The sequence below is a fragment of the Anabrus simplex genome, chromosome 12 (genome assembly GCF_040414725.1).
Source record: "Anabrus simplex isolate iqAnaSimp1 chromosome 12, ASM4041472v1, whole genome shotgun sequence".
Taxonomy (NCBI): Eukaryota; Metazoa; Arthropoda; class Insecta; order Orthoptera; family Tettigoniidae; genus Anabrus; species Anabrus simplex.
In genome coordinates this window covers 28627329-28645548 of record NC_090276.1, presented here as the reverse complement: position 1 = coordinate 28645548, position 18220 = coordinate 28627329, and the positions used below count along the sequence as shown (strand labels likewise).

Sequence of the window (18220 nt, the reverse complement as noted above, 5' to 3'; positions counted from 1 at the left end):
GGCAAAGATAGGAATCGTGTTGGCTGCCGAAGCCTGTCACACTCCTCTGGAGCAATGATTAATGACTGACAGATGAAATGAAATGATATTGGAGAGTGTTGCTGGAATGAAAGATGATAGAGAAAACCGGAGTAACCCCCCCCCCCCAAAAAAAAAACCTGTCCAGCCACCGCTTTGTCCAGCACATATCTCACATGGAGTGACCGGGATTTGAACAACGAAACCCAGCGGTGAGAGGCCGGTGCACTGCCACCTGAACCACGGAGGCGTTTTATTTTCACAGTGCTTAAATAAATAATTAAATAAATCTTCACATTCCTATTACCCAAAGGTAAACTTTCGATCGTTCTCCCATGAACAAAGACTTCCATTATCAGCTATTATTGTGTATACAAACTAGAGATCATGTGTCACTTGCAAGGATATCAACAATATTGTGCTTTCCCAACCTTGAAGTGGGATAGGTTCCAAGTTAACTTAGCAAACAAAGGACTGGTCTGCTAACCTAATTCCCAGAAAACAACACAAAAATATAATTCTTCAAAAATATTATATATTAATTTTTAAAAGACAATACACACACACACAAAAGAAAGTTGCAAAATAATTCCAAAAGGACACACACATGTAATCTACTAAACACCCAACGCATGGTTATTACAAAACACAGCAACAGTAGAGATAAACTGGTCACCTACACCACACAACACTTGTTAGTTACTAAAGCATCCCAGCCTCGGACTGAAATGAGATGGGGAATGAATTAAAGACAACGGACAAGTATTAATGTTAATAATTCAGACGCCACAACAGCATACAATCTGCAAAAGAGTAAGTCAGTGGCAGTAGGATGTGGATAAATGAAAGGATAGAAAGTTTTGGCCTCTTGTGTGCCATAAGAACTGTAGTTGCTCAAATACAATGCGAGTGTAACATAGCAACCAACTACAATAATTCAACGTTATCAACTCGTATAAAAGTTCACACCAATAATAAAACTGTTTTCACGTCATTTTATTACTATTCAAGTGGACCTTGCTTTTATATTCTATGTTCAGTATTTTTAAATATAGACACAATAACATGGTATAATTGTATTTTTTTAAATATGACTATTCAGTTTTTTTTGGAGGTTTACTAACATTACTTATGCACAACGGCATACAGGTAAGTGTACAATGTTTTGTAGCTGAGGAAGGTCTTTAGAGTTAAAATTGTAATGTATTGAACAGGTGGAACAAAAACAATTTTCCAATAAAAAGAAAAAGTATTATGTGAAAAATTAGATTTAAGACATGGTGGGGGCTCCTGAGTAATTTGGGCTTCAGACTTGGTCTAAACTGACATAACTTGCTCCAATTGAATCTGGATGAAAATTGCAAGTTAGAGGTAGGTTCCTATCCCTACCCTTATTTTAATTCTCCTGATCGCCTTTATTATTGGACAGTATGTTTCATACATACTACATAGTTTAATTAAAAGGACATAGATTCTCAAACCATATAACAAATGCCATCAAATTATGACAATAATATGGGTGTTTACAACTGCTTAAAAATTACCGAAAGCAGAGAGCTGAAAAGCTTTCCTTATTTGGCATTCTGGCCAAGTGCTCCAACAATTTCTCTTCAAAACTTAAAAACTCTAAAATTAAAATGAAGTTTCTAGTACCATGGCTAATCTGTTCATTCTACCGTGAAGCCAACAACCTGTTTTCAGTGTACACTTTCAAGCAAGGCACTTAAAGATAATCAGTATATAGTTATAAAATCATATATATCAAGCAAGTAGGCCTGAAACCTCTCGCCAAACAATTCAAACTGAAATACCATTTAATGAAGTCCTTTCATTTAAATACCTCCATACAGACATCCGTTATGAAGGAAAGATAACAGTTAGCAAAGAAAGATACTGACTTCTTTTTGCAATAGTAAGTAGATTATCGCGTTGAAGCACTTTTAACCATTTTTAAACATTGGCAACTCTAGAGGGAAAGAAACCTATCCTGCAGATAACTTAATACGGAACAAGTAAGAGTAAAATAGTGAAGGAAATAATAAACAGAAATATCAGTAAAAAATAGAAAATTAAAACAACAAGATTTAACCACCTTGATAGGAATTCCTTCTGAAATTTATATTTCCTGTAACTTTCCTGTAATTTTCGTACAGTAGTTAATTACTTTGACAGCCCCCTGGTGTAGGGGTAGCGTGCCTCCCTCTTACCCAGAGGCCCCAGGTTCGAATCTCGGCCAGGTCAGGGATTTTGACCCGGATCTGAGGGCTGGTTCGAGGTCCACTCAGCCTACGTGATTACAATTGAGGAGCTATCTGACGGTGAGATAGCAGCCCCGGTCTAGAAAACCAAAAATAACAGCCGAGAGGATTCGTCATGCTGACCACGACACCTTGTAATCTGCAGGCCTTCGTGCTGATCAGCGGTCGCTTGGCAGGCCAAGGCCCTTCAGGGCTGAGTGCCATGGGATTAGATTAGTTTATTACTCTGGCTGTAATTATGATATGTTAAATTTTGCCTACATAGAACAAAATATTTCCAGAACTACAGTACAGTGGTTTTTTTTTTAAGTTCTCATTTTCAAAATCTGCCAGATGCAACAATTTTTGGATTATCACTTTGAAACTTAGTTACACAGGTTTGAGAAGTTGAGCGAATAAATTATAGTATTATTTCCGGTTTAAGTGCATTCGGTACCTTTTCAACTACATTTTTATTAATATGCAGTACTGATATTACGACGGTTTTTCTTCATATTTTAAAACATAATATTTATCATGGTTACCAAATGTTACTGAAAGGGATACAACATGAATGTTGTACCTGTTCATGTGTGTGCAAAATTAAGGCAAGCACACTAAAACTGCTGTACAGGGAGCATTTTCAATTCTAGAAAAAGTACTTTTAAGTAATTTACATTGATGAATGTTCTGCATTAACATTAACTTCTGATTCAGAAATAAGATTATTGAAATAAGATGCCTAAACGAGCACATTTATTTCTCTGGCTTTTTATGTCTTTGTATCCACGTGGGCAGGAGGTCAACGGTTGTTGATATGACTGTCGATATGAATGCATGAAACTCTGGACTGGCCCAGCCTCTTTGATTTACAACAAATTCCAGCTGGTTCTGACTTTCCAAGAAGAATGTAGACATGAAGATCAGAACTGGAGGCATACAAGCAAATGTCAACATCGGAACCACTCGACTACAGACAGCCAACAAATTCACCATGAAGGTGACATGGAAACTAAAGTATGAGCTGACGCTGGAAAAGCCGTGGCTGTGTTCCATCGACTCCAACTGATCTGGACGGCATCTTCCATCTCACGTAACATTAAACTGCACCTCTACTCAGCTACTGTAATCCAAACTTATATTTATGCCTGCAAAACTTGGAAGATGGTGGCCAGTATCATCAGAAAAATCAATGTTTTCCATCATCAATTGTTTGCGACAGATAGTAGAAATTTGTTACATCTACTGCAATACTATTGAAGAAGTGATGCGGTGCAGTGGCTTACTAAGCCTGCATACCATAGTTAGCTGGCCATGTTTTAAGTATGCCACAACACTGGATACCTCGAGTGGTTATGAAATGGATCCCTCCAGAAACAAGATAGACAAGAAGCCAAGCCAAAAATAGCAGGCAGCAAACTTTCACAAACATCTTGATGCTTGTTGGTTTATCTTGACAAGAGGTTGAAGAACTCACAGAAAGGCAACAGCAGAGGAAAGATTTTGTTGCCCAGTGTGCAAAACAGCACGGGAAGACCCGAAACATTTTCCAGCGATTATGACTGGAAGGTACTTTACTTAGATTATAATTATAAGCTTAATCTTATTATAACAATCAAGATTTTCAAATCCACAGATGTGATTTAAACATCTCCGCGGAACCTTTAAAATGGCCACAAAAATTTCTTTGGCTTTATCGCACTAATTTGAGACATCGTTGGAGGCGCCCAGGCCTTTTTTTTTTTTAACCAGTAGTTTATGGCCTTTGAACCAGCGTGACCAGGAGATCAATGCCTGTTGACGATTTAACTGCCGATACGGATGCATGCAACTCCAGTGTTCCAGCCTCTTTGATTTAAACTATATTCCAGCTGGTTTTGAGCTTCTAGGAAGAACGCAGACATATCTAAACAGGCTTCATATTAACTGTACAAGATGAGGAAGAATTCCAGACTATTTGGCTCATCCTCGTACATACCATGGGAATTAACTCACTTATAGGCCAATGGGTCATATACGACCCATAATGCATGGATTTTATTTCTCTCATATAATACCATTTTTCCACATTAATGAACACTCAGAAATACAAAAGGGCCATTCCGGAATGGATATAATTATATTCAAGAAATGGTCCAAAGCATGCAGGCTTTGGAAAGTGCTGTAGAAAACCTGTTTTGAGGTTACTGGAAGACAGGAGTTTTGAAATTAATTCCAGTTAGAATAAAGTTCTAACATATCACTTTTATTATCCTGTTGGAATAGAGACAAATTATCGATAAAGGGATGTTTCAGTGCGTAGTTATATCAGTAAACGTCAAACTGAATGCTGGAGTTGAAAATGACCCATGCTGTAAATACTACACTCTCTCAATTATTTTTGAAACTCCTTTTTATTTGCAATACATTAATCTTAAATGAATGAACAGTAACAAAAAGAATATATTTATTTTGTAATTATTTCTAACCTGGGTCTAAAATGGGTTAACAAATTTGACCTTTTTTGGCCCTAAATTGGTTCTACTGACTAAGATCATCAAGTAAACACGAGTTATTAATGGGCCCGCCTTGTCAATATATATTAATGACTTTATATAGCAAGGGAGTCAGGAGGGTCTTGCCAAAGCTTGGTCATTGTGGATACAGTGAATAGAAGACCCAAGAAACACAAATCTAGATGTGTGTTCTCCCTGAGCATATTAGGTTTAAGCATTTGTAAATCATGTACGTAGGTGGTTTGAAAAGTTCTCGGAATGTACTAGAATTAAGTACTTACCTCGGTGGAACTGCTTTTATTTTTCAACATATTCTCCCTGTAGACTCATGCATTTGGTCCACCAATGTTCCAATGCCTTGATCCCATCTCGAAAATGAGATTCCTCCAGGCCTGCAAAATACCTCTCCAATTCGGCTGTCAATTCTTCCCTTGTAGTAAATCTCCGTCCACCGAGGAAAATTTTCAGCTTGGGGATAGATGAAAGTCTGATGGTGCCAAATCAGGTGAATAAGGTGGATGTGGCAACAATTCGTACCCCAGTTCATGAAGTTTTGCCATGGCAATAACACTAGTGTGAGGCAGAGCGTTGTCCTGACGAAAGATGACCTTTTTCCTTGCCAAACCAGGCCTTGTTTCACATATCTTTTCCTGTAGTTGGTCTAGGAGGTTTGCATAGTATTGCCCCGTAATTGTTTGGCCAGTAGGAAGATAATCTATCAGCAGAATGCCTTTTGCATCCCAGAAAACTGAGGCCATGACCTTTCCGGCCGAACGCACTGCCTTTGCTTTCTTTCGTGGTGGTGAATCAGCATGTTTCCACTGCTTTGACTGCTATTTTGTCTCTGGGGTATAATAGTGGACCCAAGTTTCATCTGTAGTCACAAACTGGTGCAAAAAAATCTTGTTGGTTGCACTGAAAACGGGCCAGACTTTGTTCGGACATTTCCAATCTGGTGCGTTTACTGTCCAATGTCAAGAGCCGCGGCACCCATCATGCAGATAATTTTTTCATACCCAATTCTTCAATTAAAATATAATATACCCGTTCAGAAGACATCCCTACAGCTTCAGCAATCTCCCGCACTTTCAGTCGACGATCCTCCGTGACCATTTTATGCACTTTTGCAATAAATTCTGGGGTCGTAACACTTTTTGGCCGTCCACTACGCAAATCATCATCCAAGTTCTCCTGACCAAATTTAAACTCGCTGGTCCACTTGGCAACAGTTGAAAATGAAGGAGCAGAGTCCCCCAGTGTGTTCTGAAAGTCGGCATGAATTTCCTTTGCTTTCATACCTTTCTTTACAAAGTATTTAATCACTGCTCGAATCTCAGTTTTTTCCATTGTTACAAATCACTACGCGGGAACAACAACAAAGAGTCGTCACTACCACACTCCTGCAGCTAGAGCACTGACGTGCCACGTGTTCACTCACAAAGGATGTGTGATTATTGCGTGGGAACCTTGTTGCTCTAGCACTGACATCTAGCGATGATTCCGAGAACTTTTCAAACCGTCCTCGTAGGCCTACTTATAATGTATTTGTACCAATTTCTCCTTGATCCAAGTAATGTATGCCATATGAAAAACAATAATAAAAAACAACAACAACAACCATGTTCCCCAAGTTTCAGAGTAATTTCATAGTTGGTTTTTGGACGATTTCTGGGCCAATATTTCAGCAGAACGTTTCTGTTAATGAAAGAAACAGCAGGCAACAGTTGTTCAAAATATATGAAAGTGCTTCAACAAGCTAATATACTTACTGTCAAAAATGGAAGTGAAATCAATACAATTCTTTGCTAACATTTCGTTTATTTGGGACTGATTCCAATTAACTAAAACTTGTGTAAAGCAATATGAATCTCTAATTGGCAACATGAAGGTAAAACTTTCCAAAGGGTACTGGTGTGTAAAGGTAGGAATGGGAAGTCATCTTACCTGGTGGAGGGGTAATGATAGTAGTGGTGGGGGGAGCCAGAGTTGGGAGGAGGTGCAAGTTGCAGTAATCGGTGTTGTTGCAGCACAGCATGTTGGAGATTTCCGTTCTCTGACCATACTTTGAGCACTGGACTGCGAACTCCGGAGGGAAAAATCTCTCCTTTAGATAACACCTTAATAATAAGGAACAACAAAGAGTAAAACAATAGAAGGAATAAAAAAAATTAGAAACATAAACATAAAAAATTGCTGTTCTCAGATACCAGATTAACTTCTTTAGTACAAGCAACAGTCAACACTAAGTAGAAACCTTACAGAATGCCATTCAAATAATGGAAATATTTTGTATAACATGTACATAGCTTCTCTCTAGCACTGCAGAAAAGCTATCATAGACTGATATGACCTGTAAATATTTTAAATGATATTCACTGACATTAGGGCACACAAACCAGAAGTAGACCTTCAACCTTTACTGAAAAAGGAGACAGGAAAAGGTACAGTAATTAGTAATAGTGAAAAGGCAATATTAAAAAGAAAAGTTATTAAATTTCCCTTTGGGAAAATCAAACGATCATAAATATGTCTTTCAATAAAATGTATGACGCGATGTTACTTAGCAACCGTGCAGGCTGTGATGTGAAGTATTGATGAATAGCCATGATATACAGATCCATGGCCTGTGCAGCTCTCAAGGTACTGTTGCTAGGTAACATAGCGTCACACATTTTGTTACATACACTACATCAATATACACATGTTTTTATGACCTCCAGCTCTATGACATACTTATGTCAAAAAATATCCTCTCATCCTGGGACATTTAATCTTTCAATGAAAAATGCATCCCAGAGAGAATCAAGTATTCAGAATAGATTTTAAACACAATTTGAAATAAGAGACTTGCAAAATAATTCTTCATAGAATTCAACGACAATGGAGAGAACTTCCAAACATTATAGCATACCGTCACAGATGTGTTTTTCATTAGTTATTTTTTAAAAAAATTGTATAACAAGAAATTATCTTTGAATTATTCCCTAAGACTCAAAGACTCTTACAGACGCTTGAAGTGCGCTTGCACTATAATTTGAGTGTATCTTATTGGTTTTGACATTGGTTGTTTACCCTCCTGTTCCCCCTTTCCTTCTCAAGCGTAGTCTAGGTGGCTGATTGTGTCCAGCAGTTGATAATCATTATTTTTCGCTTGATCAGAGCATCAACTTAGGCGTTCCTTTTGAACCCGAGGCTGCTGGGCTGCGAGCATCGGAGTGTAAGTCATGAGTGTATGTTGTATCTCACTGAGTGACAGGTTAAAGCTTATGGCAGCGAATGTGCGTGTAACTGGGGAAGTGTTATGCTTCTGTGTGCGCTGCGCTGTGTGCACGTGCCAGGCTCCACAGCCCAGGGGGATAGGGGCCAGACGAAGGCTGTTATTTTTAGTATTTTATACTCATTTGGTACCTACTTCTGGTAATATACGTTATGTTCTGTTGTAATTAATCATACGAGGCCAGTAGAGGTTTATTGGTGTGTGTAATTGTTATAAAATATTTCAGCAGTTTCGTTTTTGTAAATATTGTGCTACCTTGTTAAGTTTCTTTTGTTGACTTAGAATAAATGACAGATGAATTTACGGAAAACTCCCTAACCTCGCTTCCCCTCTGGGTATGTTCCTTTTTCGTAGGCCCTAATGCTAGTACCTTCTCAGAACATTTTCAAAATTGTGAACTCATTGTAAAAATGTTAATATAAATTTCAGGAAATATAATAAATTACAATAAGTGTAAATTTTCTTGGGCACTCAGCCCTCTAGTCTTCACTCGGTAGGTTTTTGTCAAATTTGTAAGCAAAACTACAAACACTGAAATGGACTGTGTTTTCACCACCCTGACATCTACTACAAAGCTGTCAGCCTTGTCATGCTTGCCAGGTTAATTTTGATTGATAAGTCATTTTCAGTAGTTCTTTTTCAATGACTGAGTGAATAAGATAATCGGTATGACTTACGCGACACCAACTGGGCGGCACATACCTCAGGAGCTGCAAACTCCTCCTCAGAAAAGTACGACTGTCCAACAGCGAATGCAGAAAAATAATATCCAAAGTGGTGAAAAGGAGAACCACCAGTTGATGCTCCCACTCAGCAAGTCTATAGAACGAGCTGCTGCTTGTACAGGAATATGATATCACCACATTGGTACAAACTCCTCATTTTCATAATCATATGATTCAATATGGCATCATGTAGCAGAAGTAATTAGCCTTGTATACATTATCCAATATCTTGATTTGTTAGAATCTGTGGAGACATTATACTTGACATGAGAAATAAAATGATATAATAAATCATCATCATCATCATTTCCCCTTTTCCAGCAAACACCGACTGGGGGACAAACATGATTGCTCTCCAATATGTTGTCTCTCCACCATTCCTCATCCAACACTATGTTCCAGAACAGGTTCCACCATCTTATACTACTCTTCACCAAGTCCATCCATTGTAATTTCAATCTTTCCATTCCTCTCTTCCCTGTCATCTGTCATTCCAGCGCTTGGTTCGGCATTCTTTCTTCATTCACCTCCTTAACATGACCAAACCATTTCAATCTGTTTAGCTACAGTTTTTCAATTAAGATTTTGCACTTTTAGTTCTTTCCATATGTCTAATTTCTCACTCTATAAAACATTATAAGAGACAATTATGATACCCAATATATATTTTTTTCATGTTACTGCAAAAATTTCTTAGTACTACAAAGTGCATGCAGGCAGGTACAAATATCTACAAAGGGGCGATCTTTCATGCTTTCTACACAAGCTTGAGACAGGTCATCACCACCATCATCATCATCATCGATCTTCCGCTCCAGAAAGCCGGGTGCAGGTGTTTACGAGCCTCTTCCAGTTCGTCTTGTCCATCCACAGCTGATGTTCTACCTTTTGCTGCCAATATTTACATCACGTTTGGCAAAGTTTTTGAAAATTTGCTTTTCCCAACTACAACGAGGCCTCCCTCTGGGCCTCTTACCAACAACATTCCTTTCATAGTATGCTCTCGGGGTCCTAATTGGAGCCATCCTCCTCATGTGTCCATATCATCGTAATCTGCTTAACTGTAAAGTTTCCAACAAGCTCCTGTCCAATCCAAGTTGTTGCCGAATACTTTCATTCCTTATTTTCTCTCTCCTTAGACATGGCAGAAGGAACTTAATTTCAGTGGCCTGTAGGCGACTGTGCAGATCTAGTCAACGTTGCTGCTTCCAGTCCGTATGTCAGAATTGGTTCAAGATATGTTTTGTACAGCGTGAGCTTGCAAGCTTGGGGAAATGAGTCATCCCAAAGTAATTGACGAACGGAATGGTAGAATGTTGATGCAGCTTGTATTCTATTGCCTATTTCTTACAAAAAAAAAAAAACAAAGCCTATGGCACTACAGCCCTTGAAATGCCTTGGCCTACCAAGCAACCCCTGCTCAGCCCGAAGGCCTTTAGATTACGAGGTGCCGTGTGGTTAGCACGACGAATCCTCTCAGCTGTTATCCTTGGCTTTAGAGACCGGTGCCGCTATCTTACCGTCAGATAGCTCCTCAATTCTAATCATGCAGGCTGAGTGGACCTAGAACCAGCCCTCAGGTCCAGCTAAAAATCCCTGACCTGCCCAGGAATCGAAGCCGGGGCCTCCGGGTAAGAGGCAGGCACGCTACCCCTACACCACGGGACTGGCTTGCCTATTTCTTGGTTTATGGTACTGTCAGGAAATTACATTAAATTTACAAAGTATACATTTATTATTCACCTATTCAATGACTTGTAATTGTCAGGAGAAACGAAGCTCCCTAAGTATTTGAAGTTATTGATAATGTCTACTACTTCATTTTGTAATTGCAACAGAACTGCTTCAGGATTTTGACTCATCACTTAGCTGACAGTTTTAGTTCAGTTGGTGATCATTCCCATTCTTTCAAATTCTTCTTGCCAAAGATCTAATTTAGCTTGAACTTCTGCTTCTATCTCACCCCACAGCTTAACATCAGAGACAGGTATATCATTTATTCCTTTCATTCCTTTCACAGTATGCTCTCGGGGTCCTAATTGGAGCCATCCTTCTCATGTGTCCATATCATCGTAATCTGCTTAACTGTAAGGTTTCCAACAAACTCCTGTCTAATCCAAGTTGTTGCCGAATACTTTCATTCCTTATTTTGTCTCTCCTTGTCTTTTGGAGACATGGCAGAAGGAACTTCATTTCAGTGGCCTGCATCAAAGGCTAGGAAAACAACAGACAGGGAATCTGCCAGCTGGGCGACTGCCCTAAATGCAGATCAGTAGTGATTGAGTGATTGATTTGTTAAACCATCCTTTCAGGCCTTTATATTTTCAAGGGAGAAGGCATCTTGCAAGAATGTGACAGTACCGAGTTAGCATTGTGTATCGAAGGCCCATGCTTGCTTGTTTGTGGGAGCTTCAAGTTCTCACTGCAGCAATATAATGTAGTGTGCGTGTGCATTACCATTTTTGCTTCCTCCAACTCATCTTACCAGGCTGCTTAGCACAGACCAAATGGGGTGTATGTAGCTCTGCCCAGTGAACTTAGTGAGCATGCCCTATATTGAAGTAAACTGTTTTCCAGGGACTAATTGTGCAAACTGTTGCATTTATAAGCTTGTTGTTCATTTCAAGGCATTGACATGGATACCAAACAGTTGTTAGAAGTATGTGTTATTGTCAGTTTATTCCAAAATCGCCCTTAATCAAGGAGCGTTCAGGAGACAAACAATACTGTAAGAAATGGCAGGCCGCCTCCTCCTTCTTCTTCATATTATTATTACTATTATTATTATTATTATTATTATTAACATTTATCCCACTTAATTGCAGGGTCTGCTGTTCTGCACTCCTTTTTCTACTTGATGCGGTCTTGAGCATCTTCCGGAGAGACTTTCAACGCATGCATATCCTTCCGCAGGTCGAGCCAGTGCTTCTTCGGTCACACTCGTGGTCAGCGGCCCTCAAGACTTGCTGTAAGTTTAATGCCCTTCTCATAACTGAAGAACCGTTTCTGAGTAGCACGTGACCATAACATCGCAAAGGGTAGAATTTGTATAATATGAAATAAATGTACAATAAAGTTATAAATATATAATTTTCAATGGTTAATAATCATTGAAACAATATTCAGAATTCAATCACACCTCTCATTCTCTCAAGAGCATGCCTAACTTTCAAGACCAGCACTTGCCCCTGCATCTACAGTACCACATTTCTTTACATTTGCCTCTACTTTTAACTGACAGTACTTGAATAAAGTTTGTACGAAATAAATATTGTTCAGACTGAGTCCCATTTACTACTACGCAAGAACCTCATTTATCTGGCCCTCATTAATCCAGATCTTCCGTTTATCCAGATCAAAAATAATAAAAGTTATTTTTACTTGTACATTAATTCTTTTACGGGGTCGACTTTACTTGAATGTCTTTTCCGCCACGGATAGTTAAGGACAGGAATTGGAAGTAATTCGGCCACAGTCTATCAAAGGTACCAACCTGGCATTCGCCTGGAACTGCGAATGGGAAACCGTGGAAAACTATTCCGAGGACGGCTGGGGTGGGATTCGAACCCACGCTCTTCTAAATGAAACGCACTACTAATTCACTGATGGTGAATTTCAAAATGAAACCAGTGCTCCATCAGAAGAAACAATAACTCCTGGACAGGCAACAATGCAGCTGGACAAACTGATGGCCTATTTAGAATCCTAGACTGAAACCACACCGGCAGAACTGTTGTTAGTTAAATGTCTTTATGATCGTGCTGCGCGCAAACACTATACATATGTAAAACAGAGAATACTAACATTACTTCAGTGCATAAAACAGGGTCGTAAATGTAAGAAAAGTGTTCTTATATTCTTTGTACAATTGAGAAAAGGTACTACTGTAAAACTTATGTTAATAAATATAAAATGTACTGTATTTGTTTTTCTAGTTTTTCCGGATCATCCAGATTTTCGATAATTTGTATCCGTTCCGGACCTACTTAATCCGGATAAACGAGGTTCTTGTGTACTTCCCATTTCTTTCACTTTCTTTGGTTTGGGGTACAGCGCAAATGCCGAAGTGGCACACTTCTCCCCCGCCTTTCCCCACTTCCCCATAAAGAAAGCACCCAACAAAAAACAATATCATAATAAAACTGAAAAATATAAAATCATTACAGCAACAAAATTTAACATAATATCAAAAAATGATAAAAATGGGCAGTTTGACTATTACTAATATAAAAAATTAACTAAGTAGGCAGAAGCGAACATTCTGCAATAAGGAATTTCACCATTGATAATCAAAGATATCTTAGACCAGATAACATAGAAATATAGAAGTAATGATTCTCATAGATTAAACTTGTAAGGTATCATTAAAAGAAATATTTTTACTTTTAACAAGGTGATTAAAAAAATTAAGACAAGTAATCATCAGTAGAACAATTCACTAGGGATGTCTGTCTTTTTTTAGCTATACCAATTTATACGAAGTATTGTAGACATTAGTCCAGAATATTGCTACTACCTGTTCAAATAATTTTGTCAGATGTTTGAAAATTATTAGGTAAAAGCTTAACTTTATTTGATATTCTTTCAGCTGTCCTTTATTACCTTAGTACTAATAAACATGAATTGTGTGTTCAATGGCCCTTCAAAGACAAATGGTCTTAAGAGAATACTACATTCTTAGTCCCTGAAGCATGCAGCATAAATTACAATGAAATCTATTTGGTACTTATTACAGAAAATATGAATCCAGTTGTGATATTTGAACTAGGAAGAGGGGCATGATTGGTACTGCTGGCTTCCCACCCAGATGGCAGAATTTTGAATCCTGGGTTCGAATTTTCACTAGAAAACGATCACGTGGGGTCAGGAAGGGCATCCAGCCTAAAACATCTGGCCAAAATGAATATGAGCCAGGATGAATCTACTGACCCGGGATATAACTAGGATAAACAGAAGAAAGTTTAAAAAAATTTAAATTCCTGAATTAATTCAAAAATTTGCAGTGTAATCTGACAAATTTCAGAAGCAGCCTATTTAATATACACAATCTGATCAAAATTATCTGGACACCTACCTGAAAATCAGATATATTGCTCAGTAGTGGAATTAATACGGGGTGACCATTGCTACAGCTCGTGCTCTGTGGGAAGGATACTGCCTACCGGATGTCAGAATGTCTACATGGGAATGGCAGAGCATTCTTCTTATATCAAAGGTACAGTAGGTAGTGATTTGTGTCGCTGGAGTCTGGAATGAATTTGCTGTTCTAGTTCATCCCAGAGGTGTTTGACAGCAGTGAGGTTGGGGCCCTGGGCTGGCCAGTCCATTCCCAGAACCTATTTGCTCACAAACTACTCATGAACAGATCCTCCTTTATGTCAGGTAATATGTTGCTGATACACACATATGAACAGCATAGAAGCCTTCATCATCACTCATCGGTTTAGATGGGTTCGTCACATCCAGCATATGAATGATAGATTGCCTAAACAACTTTTTTACGGTGAGATTGGTCATGGCAAAAGGCCTCAAGGTGCTCTTTTGAAATGTTATAAAGACCAGCTTAAGAATAGCACCAACATTGATGCTAATACGTGGGCAACAACTGCACAAAACCCGTGTTCTTTGGAGCAAAGCTCAAGCAGAAGGTGTCTCACTGTTTGAGCAGGTTTTTGCAGACAATTAATTGAAACCCATGAAAAGCAGAAACTACCATCAGATCCAACCGCGTCCTCCACCCACCCACCTTTTTTTTTTTTTGCTAGTTGTTTTACGTCGCACCGACACAGATAGGTCTTACGGCGACGATTGGACAGGAAAGGGCTAGGAGTGGGAAGGAAGCGGCCGTGGCCTTAATTAAGGTACAGCCCCAGCATTTGCCTGGTGTGAAAATGGGAAACCACGGAAAACCATTTTCAGGGCTGCCGACAGTGGGGTTCGAACCTACTATCTCCCGAATACCCACCCACCTTTAGATGTCATCTGTGTGGCCACATGTTTCATGTGATGATTGGCTTGATCATTCATCAGCGACGTCTCCACACAGTCAACAGGCTTTAAGAGAAATTGCAGGAGAAAAACGTGTTCTCGGAAACAAGTAGCAGTCGACGACTATGTGACAGTGAACATCTTTGAACTGATCTTCTACCTCACACAACACGCAGCAGGTCAAAATGTCCTTACATTCTTCCATCTATAATGTGTTATGTAGCGTAATGGGAGGACAAAGTCCCTTCAATGACACCCCCTACCACCACACTGTCTCCCCAATGTAGCCAAATTTCACAGTAGGCAATGTATGAAGGCTGGCATGTACTGTTTTCCTGGGATTTGCTAAAACCCAAACCTTCCAGTCTGACTGTCACATGGCATACCGTGATTCATCACTCCAAATCACACATCTCCAGTCATTCATGGGCCGGTAGTGGCACTTGTTACACTACTTTGCCACTTAAGGAATAAAAAATAATAAAAATTAAATAAATAAATAAATAAATAAATAAATAAATAAATAAATAAAATCCTAATAATGTCTGCACAGTATCATACATTTTATCACTTGCAAGAAAACACTTGAACAAATGTAACTGCATATTTAAACAACTTTCACTACCTAAACATTTTATTCCCTTCACTTGTTCAAGTAACTTGACCAACTACTTGATCCATGTAAATCAGCCTGCATGCCTTGAAACTGGGTTGCAAGAACTGACCTGTACACTCAGATATCTGTCAAATTCCACTGGGAAGCTCAACAGATGAACAACCTGCATAAGCAGAAACGTATCAGGAAGAAGAAGCTGAACAGAATGGATAGCAGCAGCTTGGCTGATGATAACTACTCAGCTTTCACAAAGACAGCTACAAAGATGGTCAAATAGAGAAGAAAGTTCTTTTTTGTTTTCTTTTTGTATAGTATATTAGCTCATCACATCAGTACAAAAAAAAAAATTGTGATAATATGCCATATGATCCTGGTATGGTATACCATTTCTTTTCAACTGTATCCTGAATAATTACAAAGTTTTTATGTTATTACTCAAAGCAGATTCACTTTAAGTCACACAAATAAAGGAACAAGCATTTCCTGGGAAGGGAAAATACAAAGAATCTTCCACAATATATTTTCATCCACCACCAATTCATTCAAAATATAATTTATCTACGAAAGGGAACAAAAACTCATCACTTGGTGAGGAATAAAAATACAAAGTTACAACCATTTACACATCATATTAAGACACCACCTCTCTAAAAAGGGATTATACACTTAAATACTATCACACACACATCATGTACTTTCACAACTCCTGCCCCTGACTTCTGACCGCTCTTTATCTCCCATCAATTCAAAGATTCTCAGACCATAATTCTGGAAATGAATGTGATTAATTTTTAGTGAAATATGGAGGGAAACCAGGAAGGAAGGAATCAATCAAAATCTGGCTAAACCCCATGACCTGGCCAGCAAATCAATTTACAACACGCACACAACACGCTTAGCATTCACACTTCTCATTTGGATTGCGATTCACTCACAACAGATTCACTACCCACACAGATTTAGTTCTTAAAAATAACACTTGGAAATCATACGGAAAGTAAGGTAAACTATAGTCGTAAACATTTTTCTAAACCAAAACAAGCACATCACCTGCATCCCACAAAAACAGATCAGAACTAGGAAAATTAAAGTAAAGATATTCAAAGTAATTTGTAGACTATAACTCTGCGCAAAAACTGTTAAGGCTCTTCTCACTTTAGTTGGACACGGGGATTCTTTTGTTTTAACATGTAGCACAGTTCCAATACCTTGGCCAGATCTTAATAGAAAACCTTCAGTGTCACAGTGAAATAAAAACATGAATAGCAACAGCAAAGCAAGCATTCAGAGACTTTCCCTTCTATGTCAGAAAACAAGTACCTCGTCTTACGTAAAAGAATAATGAAATCTTACGTTTGGTCTGTGGCGCTGTATTTTGCTGAGATCTAGGCATTAACCAAGAGCTAACCACCTTTGAGATGTGGTGTTGGCGTCGGCTGCAATGGATAAATCGGGTGGAGAAGAAGACCAACACTGAGGTATTGGACATTGTCCAAGAAAAGAGACAGTTGTTCAGTCAGATTAGGAAGAGACAACTTTCTTGGATGGGACATAGGCTTTGACATAGGAATGTGTTGATGGAAATTTTGGAAGGTAAAATACCAGGGAAATGCCCTCGTGGAAGACCAAGAAAGACGATCATTATGACATTTCTTGTAAACTCAGGATGCAGGAGCTATGCAGACGCAAAATGTACTGCACGGGATCGTCCCGGCTGGAGAAGACTCATCTCATGGGCAAACCAGTCATCAGACTGAATTACTCAAAGAAGAAAAAAGAACAGAGGGATACGTTCATGTCTGCCTTGCAGCCATGATCATTAAAGTGGGTCCAGTCTTCATGGTCACACATCATGATTAGGTGGTTTGAGTTCTGCTGGTGGAAATTTTTTCCATCATCTGAATGTTGGCTGGCAGGGAAGGAAAGATGGAGGTACACAATTCCTAATCACTAGATTGGTACAAAAAGCCTAGATTCATTTCCCAACCTCTCTACAGTGCTCATATGGAGTGAGGACATAGGATGCTGCTGATGATCCGTCTGTAAGATAAGGACGTTAAGCCTCGAGCTGAACCCTTACTGTTATTCATCACACTGAACACAGGAACATATACACACGCACGTAAACTTCACCTCTGAGGCGAGGAGCCACTAATTCCATGACCAAAGAGGTGCATACAAATAAATGAAGATCGCAATCTGACCATTGTCACAGTCAATGGATCCTCTCCAATCACTACTTCAGGTTGCAAACCAATAATAATAATAATAATAATAATAATAATAATAATAATAATAATAATAATAATAATAATAATAATAATAATAATAATAATAATAATAAATAATCAGTGCTTTTTGTGCTGGTACACAAAGATATGCAGTACCGGCACCCTCTTTTCCCAAGTTAAAAAAAATAATTGTGATTTATTGACAGAGTAATTTACTATAAATATTCCAAAATATCGTGTAGTGTGTTGAATTGAATTTTCAGTTTTGATTCTTGCAAGTTGGTACCAGGCCTCATAGGCTTTATAGGTTGGTAAAACACAGCCAGAAACAGGAAGATGTTTTCCCTTTCCGATTGTTTTGAATGTCAGACTATAAGTACTATACCCATTCTGCAACATTCAGGTGTTCCCGTGAGTTTTGAATGATTTTAATGTAAGTTAAATCAGTGCAGTCATGGTTAAAAATGAGTAAAATAAGGAAGGCTGAAGAAGCAGAAATAGTTCAATCTACTTGCGATCCTGTGAAACTCAAAACTAGCACCAAAAAATACACATGGTGAAAAGGATCATTCAACCAAGACTGAAGATCCAGAGGATCAAAAGGTAACAGATTCTGATAATGACTGCCAGACA

The 18220-nt window shown here is 38.6% G+C and overlaps 1 protein-coding gene across 2 annotated transcripts in view; it reads right to left on the bottom strand.

Moving 5' to 3' along the window:
* babo (TGF-beta receptor type-1 babo) overlaps positions 1-18220 on the bottom strand; it is a 115706-nt gene that overhangs the window by 62355 nt on the left and 35131 nt on the right. The window contains exon 3 of one of the 2 annotated variants that reach the window (XM_067156612.2): positions 6695-6867. The exons of the other annotated variant lie outside the window; for it this stretch is intronic. Within the exon in view, the coding sequence (XP_067012713.2) occupies positions 6695-6867 (173 nt within the window). The remainder of the gene's footprint in view (positions 1-6694; positions 6868-18220) is intronic. 2 annotated transcript variants of the gene reach the window in all.